This window comes from Bos javanicus, chromosome X (assembly GCF_032452875.1).
Source record: "Bos javanicus breed banteng chromosome X, ARS-OSU_banteng_1.0, whole genome shotgun sequence".
Classification (NCBI taxonomy): Eukaryota; Metazoa; Chordata; class Mammalia; order Artiodactyla; family Bovidae; genus Bos; species Bos javanicus.
In genome coordinates this window covers 81,212,938-81,227,188 of record NC_083897.1, presented here as the reverse complement: position 1 = coordinate 81,227,188, position 14,251 = coordinate 81,212,938, and the positions used below count along the sequence as shown (strand labels likewise).

At 38.6% G+C, this 14,251-nt stretch overlaps 1 protein-coding gene across 14 annotated transcripts in view; it reads left to right on the top strand.

Annotated features, from left to right (window-relative positions):
* TAF1 (TATA-box binding protein associated factor 1) overlaps positions 1 to 14,251 on the top strand; it is a 113,814-nt gene that overhangs the window by 31,093 nt on the left and 68,470 nt on the right. For all 14 annotated transcript variants that reach the window (XR_009735013.1, XR_009735014.1, XM_061409741.1 and 11 more), the window contains exons 28-32: positions 1,441 to 1,618; positions 4,639 to 4,706; positions 6,017 to 6,139; positions 6,939 to 7,031; positions 7,116 to 7,200. Coding sequence is in view for 12 of the 14 variants with exons in the window: in XM_061409741.1 (XP_061265725.1) it covers positions 1,441 to 1,618; positions 4,639 to 4,706; positions 6,017 to 6,139; positions 6,939 to 7,031; positions 7,116 to 7,200 (547 nt within the window). In the remaining 2 variants the exon portion in view is untranslated. The remainder of the gene's footprint in view (positions 1 to 1,440; positions 1,619 to 4,638; positions 4,707 to 6,016; positions 6,140 to 6,938; positions 7,032 to 7,115; positions 7,201 to 14,251) is intronic.

Genomic DNA, 14,251 nt, shown 5'->3' with positions numbered 1-14,251 from the left:
ATGAGTGCAATTGTGTGGTAGTTTGAGCATTCTTTGGCATTGCCTTTCTTTGGGATTGGAATGAAAACTGACCTTTTCCAGTCCTGTGGCCACTGCTGAGTTTTCCAAATTTGCTGGCATACTGAGTGCAGCACTTTGAGGCCCACTTGACTTTGCATTCCAGGATGTCTGGCTCTAGGTGAGTGATCACACCATCGTGATTATCTGGGTCGTGAAGATCTTTTTTGTACAGTTCTTCTGTGTATTCTTGACACCTCTTCTTAATATCTTCTGCTTCTGTTAGGTCCATACCGTTTCTGTCCTTTATCAAGCCCATCTTTGCATGAAATGTTCCCTTGGTGTCTCTAATTTTCTTGAAGAGATCTCTAGTCTTTCCCATTCTGTTGTTTTCCTCTATTTCTTTGCATTGATCGCTGAGGAAGGCTTTCTTACTCTTCTTGCTATTCTTTGGAACTCTGCATTTAAATGCTTATATCTTTCCTTTTCTCCTTTGCTTTTTGCTTCTCTTCTTTTCACAGCTATTTGTAAGGCCTCCTCAGACAGCCATTTTGCTTTTTTGCATTTCTTTTCCATGGGGATGGTCTTGATCCCTGTCTCCTGTACAATGTCATGAACCTCCGTCCATAGTTCATCAGGCACTCTATCTATCAGATCTAGGCCCTTAAATCTATTTCTTACTTCCACTGTATAATCATAAGGGATTTGATTTAGGTCATATCTGAATGGTCTAGTGGTTTTCCCTACTTTCTTCAATTTAAGTCTGAATTTGGCAATAAGGAGTTCATGATCTGAGCCACAGTCAGGTCCTGGTCTTGTTTTTGCTGACTGTATAGAGCTTCTCCATCTTTGGCTGCAAAGAATATAACCAATCTGATTTTGGTGTTGACCATATGGTGATGTCCATGTGTAGAGTCTTCTCTTGTGTTGTTGGAAGAGGGTGTTTGCTATGACCAGTGCATTTTCTTGGCAAAACTCTATTAGCCTTTGCCCTGCTTCATTCCGTATTCCAAGGCCAAATTTGCCTGTTACTCCAGGTGTTTCTTGACTTCCTACTTTTGCATTCCAGTCCCCTATAATGAAAAGGACATCTTTTTTGGGTGTTAGTTCTAAAAGGTCTTTTAGGTCTTCATAGAACCGTTCAACTTCAGCTTCTTCAGCACTACTGGTTGGCTCATAGACTTGGATTACTGTGATATTGAGTGGTTTGCCTTGGAAACGAACAGAGATCATAAGAACTTCAAACTCCTTATTCTTTGGGATATAGTTTTTTATTTATTTTTTAACAGTTAGTAGAGGAAACAGTCAGACCTGCTCCATCTAGAGAGATTCCTTTGAGAATTGATGGCCAGATAGAGACAGGTAAGATGTGAGAGAGTCTTGAGGAATTGGTTATGGCAAATGTTCTTTGCTCATGGATGGTGCTGGCTCTTGTTTGCACAGACATACCCTTTCCACACTCCAGTCAATGCAAAGGTCGTAAAGGACTACTACAAGATCATCACCCGGCCAATGGACTTACAGACACTCCGTGAAAATGTGCGTAAACGCCTCTACCCATCTCGGGAAGAGTTCAGGGAGCATTTGGAGCTAATTGTGAAAAATAGTGCAACCTACAATGGTAAGAATCACCTGTCTTTGACTGCAAAGGTGACCTTTCACATCCTTAATTCCTTACTAGTCCTAAATTCAAAGTAGATTGGACTGATCAAAAGGACCTACAATGTATTAGTGAATTTGAGGGTTATGAAAATCAGGTAACGTGTGTTTTTAGTCATTTAATAGATATTGCTGCTTTTTATTCCCACTTTTTAATGTATCCTCTGGAGAATTTGGAGTCTATCTGTTGAAATGAAACAATTGGATGGGGAGTATGGGAGGAAGAAGTGAGCCTAGGTAAATAGAAGAGGCATGTGCTGTGGATGGAACCCCCACAGAGTATGTGCTTGTGACTGTATTTGTCTTTGATTTGATCTACAAATACGTTATAGGGGCTGTTATATTTCTACTTTGCTCAAAAACTGAAAATATAAGGAGGAAGAAATCTGTTTTCTGAGTCTTAAAGAGTTCAAGATATAGTACATACAGCTTTTGCCCATGTAAAGGATAAAATTTTCTGATTTCCAGTTGTATCCTTGAGCACAGATTCATCTCGAAGTATAGAGATTAAGGAAGGGTACAGATTAACCATGGCACTTAATAATTGAATTACCTTAGATGACTTATTTAGCATCTTATAACCTTTTCCGTTTTTTCACCTGTACGCATGCGACAATAGTTGTACCTAGATTTTAATACCTTTCACAAGCAGCCCTGACCTGTTTATCTAGTCTCATTTCCAATGACTGGCTCCCATACCTACTATAGATATAGATTCCTGCCACACTCAGCATTGTATTTCACTAAATATCCTATCCCATGTCTTCATTCCTTTGCACAGTCTTTGCCCTTTGTAAGGAATGCCCTTTATTCTCTTTCCATTCATATTTCCAGCCTAGCTCATATCCTCGCTTCATGAAGATGTATTCACATTGCTCACGGTACCCATTTTTCAATCATCTGTGCCCCTTAGCACAATTAAATCAACTTTTATAGCTCTTATTATGTTACATATAATTGATTATATATTTGATTTTCCTACCACTTTGTGACCTCCTAGAGAGACCATTCATCTTTGTATTCCAAGGGCCTAGCAGAGTACCAGACACATACAAAGGAAGAATAAATTTGTTAGGTCCAACTATCATTTAAGTTGGCAAGCATAATTGCATAAAAAAAAATGGGTAGCTAAGAGCTGACATTGAAAATGCAGAGCTTGAGGTACCTGTGGGTCATTTAGGGGTAATGTTAGTAAAAATTTGGAAATGATTTTCTCCTTACATCCCCCTCTAGCTCAATCTTCTTTTTTCCTTATACCCAAATGATGATAATAGTAATGATACCACCATCAGTGGTATTACTATCCTTCCAGTTATACAACCTAGAAATATGAGTCATCGTTGATTCACTCTCCCTCTCCCGCACTCATAGATCACTAAGTTCCATAAATTGTACCTTCTAAATTTTGCTAGAACAAATTCCCTTCCTTTTGGTCTCCATTGCAACTGTCTTAGTTGAAGCCCTTGTCATCTCTTCTTTGACCTCTTGCAATTGCTTCCAGACTTTCTCTCTGCTGCTTGCCTTAGTTCTTCATACTGTTGACAGGGTATTTTTTTCTGATATACAAGTTTGAAAAATTACTCTCTAGCTTAAAATCTTCAGTGCCTTTGTATCTCCTATTAGACCACTGTAATATGTCCCGTCCAGCCTTTCCAAGTTCCATTTCTGGTTTCTCTTCCTCACACGTACCTGTATTCCAGTTGTACAGAACTACTTGTGATTCCTGTTGTGAAATGTGTTGCTTCATGTTTCCATGAATTTGCTTAGTTAAATGTTTTTGCACACTTCTTCTTCCCTCTGGAATGTTTTTCTACAATACTATCTACCTGGTGGACTTCTCTTCATTAATGACATTGCTCAAGTATCAGTCACAACAAGCCTTTCCTGGTACTCAGATTTAATTGTTTTAAAACTGTTGCAAACCCTCCACAGTTCATAGTAATCAGTATATTCCTCTATTTGCACTTACACTCACTTTTTAAAAACTTTTATTATGGAAATTGTTAGGCATATACAGAAGTAGAGAGAAGGTAAATAAACTTCAGTACACCTATTCACCCAGTTCAGGACTTACCAGCATATGGCCAGTCTTGTTCATTATTTATATTTCCAGATATCATATCATTTCACTCATAGATACTTCCAGCACTTATACCTTGTTGTATAGCAATTTATTTTCATGTCATTTTCTTTGACTAAACCAAGAACTCTCTAAGGTAGGACTTGTGTCTTATTTTCCCTTTAATCTCATCATTGAACATATCACAGTCATTAAAAAATTGCTGAATGAACAAATAAATGCCAGCTAATTAATTAATAAGTAGTTGAGAATAGAGCTAAGGTTTAGGCTCTGGGGAGCACTTACTTTGAAAGAATTGACAGGAAGATAAACAAAGGATACTGCAAGGAAATAGAATTACTGTTTAGAAGAAAATGTTTTGACTATCCCTATGATGAGCTTAAACTAGGGTAGCCATAAGCAGGGAATGTAGGTGATAGTTGGAGGATTTTGTGAAACTCTTGTTAGGGACTTCAGGGAAACTAAAGTAGTAGTCTGAGCTAGGATGGAGATTGTTTTCTGACAAAGGCTTTGGATTAGCCATGTGTTGGGCAGACATCACAAACCATGAGTTCTGCAAATGAAAATTGCAGTCATAAATTTTGAATGCTAAAGATGATCTCTTTAGTCATCCTTAAATAAATTGTCATTTCCCTATCCATAGTATTATTTTCAAGGTATTAAAGGCAGCAGTATCAAAGGTAGTCTGCTGTGTGTGGATATACACAATAAGGGAGAGAATTAAAATTAGTGTATTCATCCATATTATTCATCTGGTATGTGTTAGGCACTGAAAAATAGAGGTAAGACTGAACATCTGTCTGACTCAGCAGCTAGGTTGGTGCAAGTCTGGAAAGGTGTTGGTACTCTTGCCTCCTGTGTCCGTGGTCTCATCTCTTCCTGTTTGTTTCTCTGTAATCTAGGGCCAAAGCACTCACTGACCCAGATCTCTCAATCAATGCTGGATCTCTGTGATGAAAAACTTAAAGAGGTAAGACATTTAAAATGAGAGAAAGGCAGTAGAATTTGAAGCTGGCAGGTACCAGAATTGAGGAAGTAGGGAATGTAACAGAAGATTAGAGAAATGAGGGAGAAGCAGGTCTTTTGTACATTAGAGTCGGGAAGGGACCTTAGAAATCATATAGTCTAATTACCTCCCTTTTGTTGATGGAAAAACTGAGGTCCATAGGAGAAACTAACTTGTCTTGGGCATCGTGGCTGTTAAATAGTAGAGCTAGGATTAAAATCTAAAATCCACATAACACTTTAGAAAGGGCTAAGGAAATTGACTTCCTGGAAAGCCAGCTGAAGCTAAGAGACTGTTTTGGCAGGGATAAATTTTAATTTTTAAAAGATAATCTGTATTTTATCTTCTTAACAACAACAAAATATGGCAGCTGTACAGGCCTAAAAAATATAAATGTGATGATGTTAATATTGAAGTAGAAATTTCATAAAAGAAGATTGCCAAATGGCCAATAAACATGAAAAGATTATAAGTTTGGTTGATCATTGTGGAAATAAAAATTTAAACCAGTTAAACCAGTTAATACTTCATACCCACTTAGAAAGGCTAAAAAAAAAAAAAAAAACAAAAACAAAAGGCATGGTCTTCCCTGGTGGTCCAGTGGTTAAGAATCCAACTGTCAATGCAGGGGACACAGGTTCGATCCCTAGAGGGGGAAGATTCCACATGCCACAGGGCAACTAAGCCCGTGTACCTCAGCTGCTGAGCCCAAGCTCTAGAGCCCGTGCTCCACAACAGGAGAAGCCATTGCAATGAGAAGCCCATGCACAGCAACAGAGACCCAGTGCAGCCAAAAATAATTTTTAAGAAGATTTTTAGTGGGTTAAGACATGGAGCAATTGATATACAGACTTTTTCGTAGTGTAGTCTAAAATGAATTTATTGGGTTAGATTCCCTTGTATAAAAGTTACTAATCAACAATAATGTGTTCAGTGTTTTCAGTGATAGTTTTACAGCAAAAACAGTGTGATATTAAAACTTAATTTGGTGAAGATGTTTTTGTTGTGGGAACTAAGCTGTTGTTGCCCAAGGGTGTATATTTTTGATGATCTACAAGACTAGAAGATAGAATACCTATAAGAATGGTTGACACATCTCTTTTGATCCTTTTACTGGAGTATTATTTCTTATCTGAATTTTTGTCTGGAACAGATGAGTTTACAATTCAAAGTTAGACTTTTTAGGACAAGAGAAATATTAATTGTCCTTAATACTCTATGATGATTATACCTCAGGAAAGCCTTTATGTTTCCTTTGCTTTGTTTCATGTCAGAAAGAAGATAAATTGGCTCGTTTAGAGAAAGCAATCAACCCCTTGCTGGATGATGATGACCAAGTGGCATTTTCTTTTATTCTGGACAACATTGTCACCCAGAAAATGATGGCAGTTCCAGATGTAAGTGGTCTGTATGTTGAATATTGTGAAGATAGTACAAAGGAAAGAAAAGGACAAAAGAGTGTCTGCATGTGTGTGTATCACTGGGGAGTCTGGAGTGTGGTGTTTGTCAATTCAAACTGGTATGTAATTTTTTCCTTTTTTATAACTGGTATATAATTTTAAAAAGAAACCTTTTTGCTATATGAGTGCATTATCATTGAAATCAAAGAGGCCAGGAATCTGTGATATAGAGAGGGTCTTTATTCCTGTTGTTGACATTCAGTATTTAATGCTTCTGAGTAGCTCAGGAGAGAAATTAGGATGCCAGGTAATATGGGAGGCTTTGGATTTAGAGGTGCTTCTTAACAAAGGAGAGTTTGATAATTACCCAGCATTTGTTGTCTTTTGTTTCAGTTTTTCCCTTTTGCAACTTTATGACAGGGCTACCATGTTGGGTCTCTATATCATTTTGTTATAATGATCTTCCCTAGGGAATTCTGAACTGAGTTTCCTTTTGTGTTATAGGCATATGTTGTGTATGCAATAATGCTGTGAACCCTCTGCAATGGGACTAGGGGATGCGAGATTTTAATTGTGAATATAGAGCAGGGGTCCTTACCCTGTCAGGGCACATGAACTCTTAAAAGAATCCGTGAACCCCTTAAATTATATGCAAAGTTTTGTATGATTATGTGTCTTTCTGGGAAAAGGGTCCATAGCTTTTGTCAGGGTCTTAACATTATGACGCAGTGAAGGTTGAGAAGCTCTGGTATAAAGAATGGTTTCCATTTAATTTCTCATGCTTTCTTTTTACAAGTCTTGGCCGTTTCATCACCCAGTTAATAAGAAGTTTGTTCCAGATTATTACAAAGTAATTGTCAGTCCAATGGATTTAGAGACCATACGTAAAGTGAGTGATTTGGTCTAAAATATCTTTTTGGAAGCAAGTAACTTTATATGTGTATCTGAGTCCCTTGATTTCTTTTAATCACAGAATATCTCCAAGCACAAGTATCAGAGTCGGGAGAGCTTTCTAGACGATGTCAACCTTATTCTGGCCAACAGTGTTAAATACAATGGTGAGTATTTCTCCTTTTTTTCTCTTTCCATCAGTATATCCACCCAACATTAGTTAGCATTATTAAAAGTTAAGTGCATAAAGCAGGCTTGAGCTGTGATAGTCAGCAGAGTCAATCAAATGACTTAACTGCATTTTTTTAAAAAGACATATTTTAGTGTGTTCTGTAAAGTTTGCTAATAATGTTTAATGATGACAAAGCAATGTACATTTATTTTCTAAACTTCAAAAGCACAGACAAATGAAATGAGAATAAAAATCATATGGATGTCACTTTGGGCCATCACTACTTTCCATGAGTTGTGAAAGCTTACCTATTCCCCAGGCCCTTTGATGGAACTTAGGGAAATGTGTTAACATAGACAATCGTGTGCTTCCTCAGAGCATGGAATTCCTGCTCAGTATATGAACTGATTGAATGATATGTGTCAGGTTCTGTGCTAGCTACTCCCGTCTACTGATGGGAAAGACATCACTGTCCTCATGTAATTCACAGTCCAGTCAGTGAAGAGAAACAGTTAAAATGCAGCTTATCAGGGACTATATTAGAAGGATGTACAGAGTGCCCTAGAGGAGATGAAGGAGCACCTTCACTTAAGGGTTAGGAAGGCTTTGTAAACAAGTTAATAAATTTCAGTTTTGAACAACTTACTTGTTAAATAAACATCTATTGAGCACCTAGTATGTGCTGGCACTGATAGATATTACAGGTATAAAATCAAATTAGATATGTTCTCTGCCCCCAAATTGGCTATAGTTTAGTTGGGAAAACAAAAGAAAAATCACAGAACTTGTTGTAATGCTAGATGCATGCACAGAGTGCCAAAGTAAAGCAGAAACAAAATATCTTAATCAGAGTGGGATGAGAGGAAGCTTCCTATAATAGAATTTTCTTAAGCTGAGTTCTAAAGGATCAGTGGAGTTTACTAAGCAAAGGATGTGGAGGAGACAGCATTATAGGCAGAGAGAATAGCATATGTGAAGGCACAGAAGCCTGAAATTACATCTTGGGTTCAAGAAATGAGTTATTGGGGTTGCAGTTAAGTGTAGAGTTAAATGTAGTGAATGACTGGTTATATGTAGAGAAGTAGATGTCAAATCATAAGAAGACCTGCTGCTGCTGCTGCTAAGTCGCTTCAGTCATGTCCGACTCTGTGCGACCCCGCAGATAGCAGCCCAATAGGCTCCTCTGTCCCTGGGATTCTCCAGGCAAGAATACTGGAGTGGGTTGCCATTTCCTTCTCCAGTGCATGAAAGTGAAAAGTGAAAGTGAAGTTGCTCAGTCGTGCCCGACTCTTAGCGACCCCATGGACTGCAGCCTATCAGGCTCCTCCATCCATGGGATTTTCCAGGCAAGAGTATAGGAGTGGGTTGCCATTGCCTTCTCCATAAGAGGACCTAGTGTATGCCATATGCCATACTTAAGAGTTTTTCAGGCACTTCTCTGGTGGTCCAGTGGTTAAGACTCCACACTTCTAATGCAGGGGGCAGGGGTTCAGTCCCTGGTCAGGGAATTAAGATACCACATGCCACATGGTACAGCAAAAAAAAAAAAAAAAAGTTTTTCAGTTCAGTCGCTCAGTCATATCTGACTGTTTGCGACCCCATGGACTGCAGCACGCCAGGCTTCCCTGTCCATCACCAACTCGCAGAGCTTCTCAAACTCATGTCCATTGAGTTGGTGATGCCATCCAACCATCTCACCATCTGTTGTCCCCTTTTCCTCCTGCCTTCAGTCTTGCCCAGCATCAGGGTCTTTTCCAGTGAGTCAGCTTCTTGGCATCAGATGGCTAAAGTATTGGAGCTTCAGCTTCAGCATCAGTCTTTCCAATGAATATTCAGAACTGATTTACTTTATCCTAAATGGAAGAACACTGAAAGAATTAAGCAGTAAAATGACAATCCCACGTAGCTTGTGAAGCAAAAAAGAAGAGGGAGCTAAGGGAATTTAAGAGCATTGCCTAGCATACTGAGGTCTCAACTAAAAATCTACATGTCTATATGACTTTTCTCCTACAGTATTCAGCAGCCCAAGTAGTGTGGCTGTTAAGTTCATCAGAAGGGACAGAGAATTAGGAGGAGGAGGTGAAGGAGGGGACAACCGGAAAGACAGATGAGAAAATGGATATTCTGGGTATAGAGGATAGAATATCATGGAGGAATGAAAGAACAGGGCAAGTTCAGGGAACTGTACTTGGCTAGAACCTATATATTTCATTAAGAGAAGTGGTAGGAGATGAGATGAGCCTTCTAGTTTATTCCATCTAGGTTGGGTTAAAAGAATCTACTTTGTCCCTTGTATCCTTCTTATTGCTGATTGTAAAGTGGAAATGCAGGTCATTTATCTTTCCATTATTGTTCCCTGAAAATACCTAAAGCTAATCAGCCCAAATTCTGGTAATAGAAGTTAGCAGCCTCACAGGTGTCTTAAAATGAATATAACAAGTAATAAGCTAGCAGGAATGTTACAGAGATGATGCTTGGCCTGGTAGCTGCCTTAAGATAGAGGGCAGGTTTATGAGGAGCTTAGGTAAGGCAATAAGGAGAAAAACCCAGAAGATGGTAATTGGAATGAGCAGAGGGCAGTAGACAGATCACAAGACAAAAATCAAATGCAAAATGAAAATGAATAAATATTCGGTTGTATCTGGTAATCAAAGAAATAAAAATTGAAGCAGATAAACCATCTGTTTTTTGCCTATTAGATGAGCTTGGTTTCCTTTTTAATGGAAGTATTCAAAATGCTAGTGAGGTAGGTACTCTTACATATGCAGTATAAAATTATGAGACATTTCTAGAAAGCTCTTTGATAGCACTGTGACTTAAAAATAGTTAAGTGAACAGATCTTATAGTCAGGTAGACTTGAATTTGAATATTGCCCCCGCCGCCCCACTTCATAGCAGTATGACTTTGGACAAGCAACTTAGACTCTGCTTTCTCATCTGTAAAATGGGGGAAATAATAATACCCTCCTCAGATGGCTATTGTGAGGATTACAGGAAATAATGAGTGTAAGTGCTTAGCATGTAGTAAGATAATCTGTCCTAATCAGAGATACAGAAAAAGCTATTCACAATAATGTCATTTATATTAATGAGAAATAACTTTGGAACGGTTAATGTAAAGGGAATGACTAGTTAGTGTGCCACCTGCATGATAGATTATTGTATAAAGATTGAAAGCTTATTCTAAAAAAACTAATGACAAGAGTGCTTAGAATGTTAAGTGAGAAAAGTAAAACACATAACTTTAATTTCATCTCAGTTATGCTTTTTATGAAAAGATACATACATTAAAAAAAAGTGATGGTAATAGTGGTTATTTCTGAGATGTAAGGTTAGGATTATCTTCATGTTCATCTTTTATAGTTTTCCAAGTTTTCTACTGGTATGGAAAGCAGGGAACTCTTTCAAGAGGAGGTCATTTTTGAGCTAAAATTTAAAGGATGATGATTATTGCAGCTAATTCTTTATTGAGCACCTGCTGTGCTGAGCAGATAGTCAAGTGGAGAAAGGTAGGGAAGAAGTTCCAGATAGAGAGTGCAACTGCTAGAAAGATGAGAGCACCTTGGACAGGGAAGTGCAAACAGTTGAGTTTGGCTGTGGTGCAGAGTGGGAGCTAGTTTTGGTGTTAATAAAGGAGTTTTTAAAGTTCAGTTCAGTTCAGTCGTTCAGTCGTGTCCGACTCTGTGACCCCATGCATCACAGCACGCCAGGTCTCCCTGTCCATCACCAACTTCCAGAGTCTATTCAAACTCCTGTCCATCGAGTCAGTGATGCCATCCAGCCATCTCATCCTCTGTCGTCCCCTTCTCCTCCTGCCCCCAATCCCTCCCAGCATCAGGGTCTTTTCCAATGAGTCAGCTCTTCGCATCAGGTGGCCAAAGTATTGGGAGTTTCAGCTTTAGCATCAATCCTTCCAATGAAGTTCAGATTAGATCAGTCGCTCAGTCGTATCCGACTCTTTGCGACCCCATGAATCGCAGCACGCCAGGCCTCCCTGTCCATCACCAACTCCCGGAGTTCACTCAGAGTCACGTCCATCGAGTCAGTGATGCCATCCAGCCATCTCATTCTCTGTCGTCCCCTTCTCCTCCTGCCCCCAATCCCTCCCAGCATCCAATGAAGTTAGGTGGGCCCAAATCGTGAAAGGCACCTAGTATGTCTTACTAAGCCTTTAAAAGGACAAATCACCAATAAAGAAACTATTGACAACCATCCAAGTTAAAGCACTGAGAGCTTGAACTAAGTTACGAAGCGATAAAAATGGAAAGATGGGGACAGATGGTAGAGATATTGAGGAAGTAGAATTGATAACCTTCATAAATGGCTAGAAATTGAGGGTATAGGTACAGGACTACTGCTAAGTCACTTCAGTTGTGTCCGACTCTGTGCGATGCCATAGATGGCAGCCCACCAGGCTCCCCTGTCCCTGGGATTCTCCAGGCAAGAACACTGGAGTGGGTTGCCATTTCCTTCTCCAATGCATGAAAGTGAAAAGTGAAAGTGAAGTCGCTCAGTCATGTCCGACTCTTTGCGACCCCGTGGACTGCACTCTACCAGGCTCCTCCGTCCATGGGATTTTCCAGGCAAGAGTACTGGAGTGGGGTGCCATCGCCTTCTCCAAGGTAAAGGACAGAGAGAATTAAAAATGATGCCAAGTACTCCTGTTCTTTTGGTGAAAACAGAAATTGGTACAAACTTTTTAGAGGACTATAAATGTGTATTCCCTTTGACTAAGCAAGTTCATCTCAAAGGAATATTTCATACAAGGTTGCAAAGGCATATGTGCAAATGTACATATGTTTGTAATTGCAACTTTGTAATTAAGGAAACAGCATTCTAAAATATCCAACAATAAGAAATTATTAGTAGTTAAACTATGGTACATCTATATGATGGAATACTGTTTAGCCATCAGAATGGTAGATTAGCTAACAAATAAAGCTGTATCTTGTATATGCTGATACCCAAATATATCCAAGATATGTATTGATGAAAACTAGATCACTCAACAGTATATACAGAAGGATTTGTACATTTAGATCCTATGGAGGCCAGACAGGTAACATAAATGAGTGAAATGGGCTCAGTAGTAATGATGAACTGAAGAGCCCATCTAAAGGGCTCAGTCACTAGTTCAATTGTTGTCATAAGGAAGAATTACTAAAGGGAGAGGTGGAGGATAATCTTCACTTTATGCTTTTTTGTACTTAGATGTTTGAATTTTTTTAATTGAGCATGAAGTACTTTTGTTAATTTAAAAAATCTGGTTTTTAGAAGGGCAGATAAGTCAGATGACATTCAGAATTCTGACTTGGGCAAACTGGTGGTATCATTGACTAATATAGTTGTCCCTCGATGTCCACAACTCCTAGGAATACCAAATCTGTAGATGCTCAAGTCACTTGTAAAATGGCATAGTATCTGCATCTAACTGTCACACATTCTCTAGATTACTTTAAATCATCTCTAGATTACTTACGATACCTATACAATGTAAATGCTATGTAAATAGTTATAAATACAATGTAAATAGTTTCCAGTGTGCAGAAAAATCAAGTTTTGCAATTTGGAACTTTCTGAAATTTTTTTCACAAATGTTTTTGCCCAATGATTCCATCATTGTGGAACCCATGGATGGATACAGAGGGCTGACTATAATAGGAAATAAAGGAGGAGTAGTTTTGGAGGAAAAGTGGTAGAGTTCAATTTGGGCTGTGTTGTATTGAGGTAGGATATCCAAGTAAAGACTTTGAGTAGATAATAGAGGTCCAGAGCTCAGAAGAGAAGTCTGTACTGTTTGTATATATGGATATTTTTTCAAATCATCAGCATATAAAAATATAAGTGGATGAGTTCAAATAGGGAGTCAGGTACATTCCTTGAACCCTCTGATGCTATAGCTGAAATACACTTGTATGTTTTTCTGGGTAGAAAGACCATAGCTTTATCAGATTATCAAAGTTATGTGTGACCCAAAAAGGTTAAGAACCACTGTTAAGAGAGAATGTAGGATGAGAATATATTTGACAGATACCAAACCAGCATTTAAGGGATAGGGTGGAGAATACTGGGGAGTGACCAGGATGAAAAAAAGGAAAACCAGAAGAGAGTAATGCTCTAGAAACCAAGAGAATAGGAAAATGGCCAGCAGATCAAGTGCTACAGAGAAGACCAAAGAGAATGGTCATTAGAAGAGCTAGTTTAGTACAGTGGTAGAATCAAAAGCCAGACTACAGAGGATATGAGTGAATGAGAATTTAAAAAGTGGAGGCTGAAATTTGCCTAAGAAGGGAAGAAGGAAGACTCTAATCAGTGTGTTAGAAGGGATGAGTCAGTTGGACAGAGGGTATCTTTGTATAGATGAAAGAGAAGAAAATAAAGAATATGAGATAAGATCCCTGTGAGAATGGGAATATAAACATTGAGAATGTTTCTGCCCAGTAGCCTCTCATTTTCTCTGCAAAATAGCAAATAGGGCCTTTTGCTAAGAATGAGTGAAGTGGTGGGAGAGAGAATTTGAAGAGAAATGTAGATAAAGGTTTGAATTAATACAAATTTTGTATTAGGGAAAATCTGTTTATAGTTTAACATGTTTCAAATTTCTTACCAAGTTATTTTAAATCCCCCCACCCCCACCTCCTGATGAAGAAAGATAAATAACAGCAGTCCTATAGCTTACTTTGGTATACTGCTGTACATTGCCTTAGTTTTTGAACTAAAGTTAGGAGAGGCCTGATAGAGACAGGATTTAATGGGGATGCAAGTTTCCTTTGGATCAGAGAGAGAATGAAGAGACTGGACAGATACAAGGCTGAGATAAGGAAATGTAGGATATTGGAATTGAAACTTTCAGAGGTTAAGCAGTAAAATCTGCTTAACAGTTAGCAGTAAAGACAGCATTCTAGATATAGCCATGGATATGTTTGGCTGGAATGGAGGTGCAAACCATTGGCATGAAGATTTACAAGGATTTTGGATAGGTGGTACATACGAACATTAGAGTAACCCATCATAGTGGAGAGGGATTTGGAGCCAAGAAGATTGTG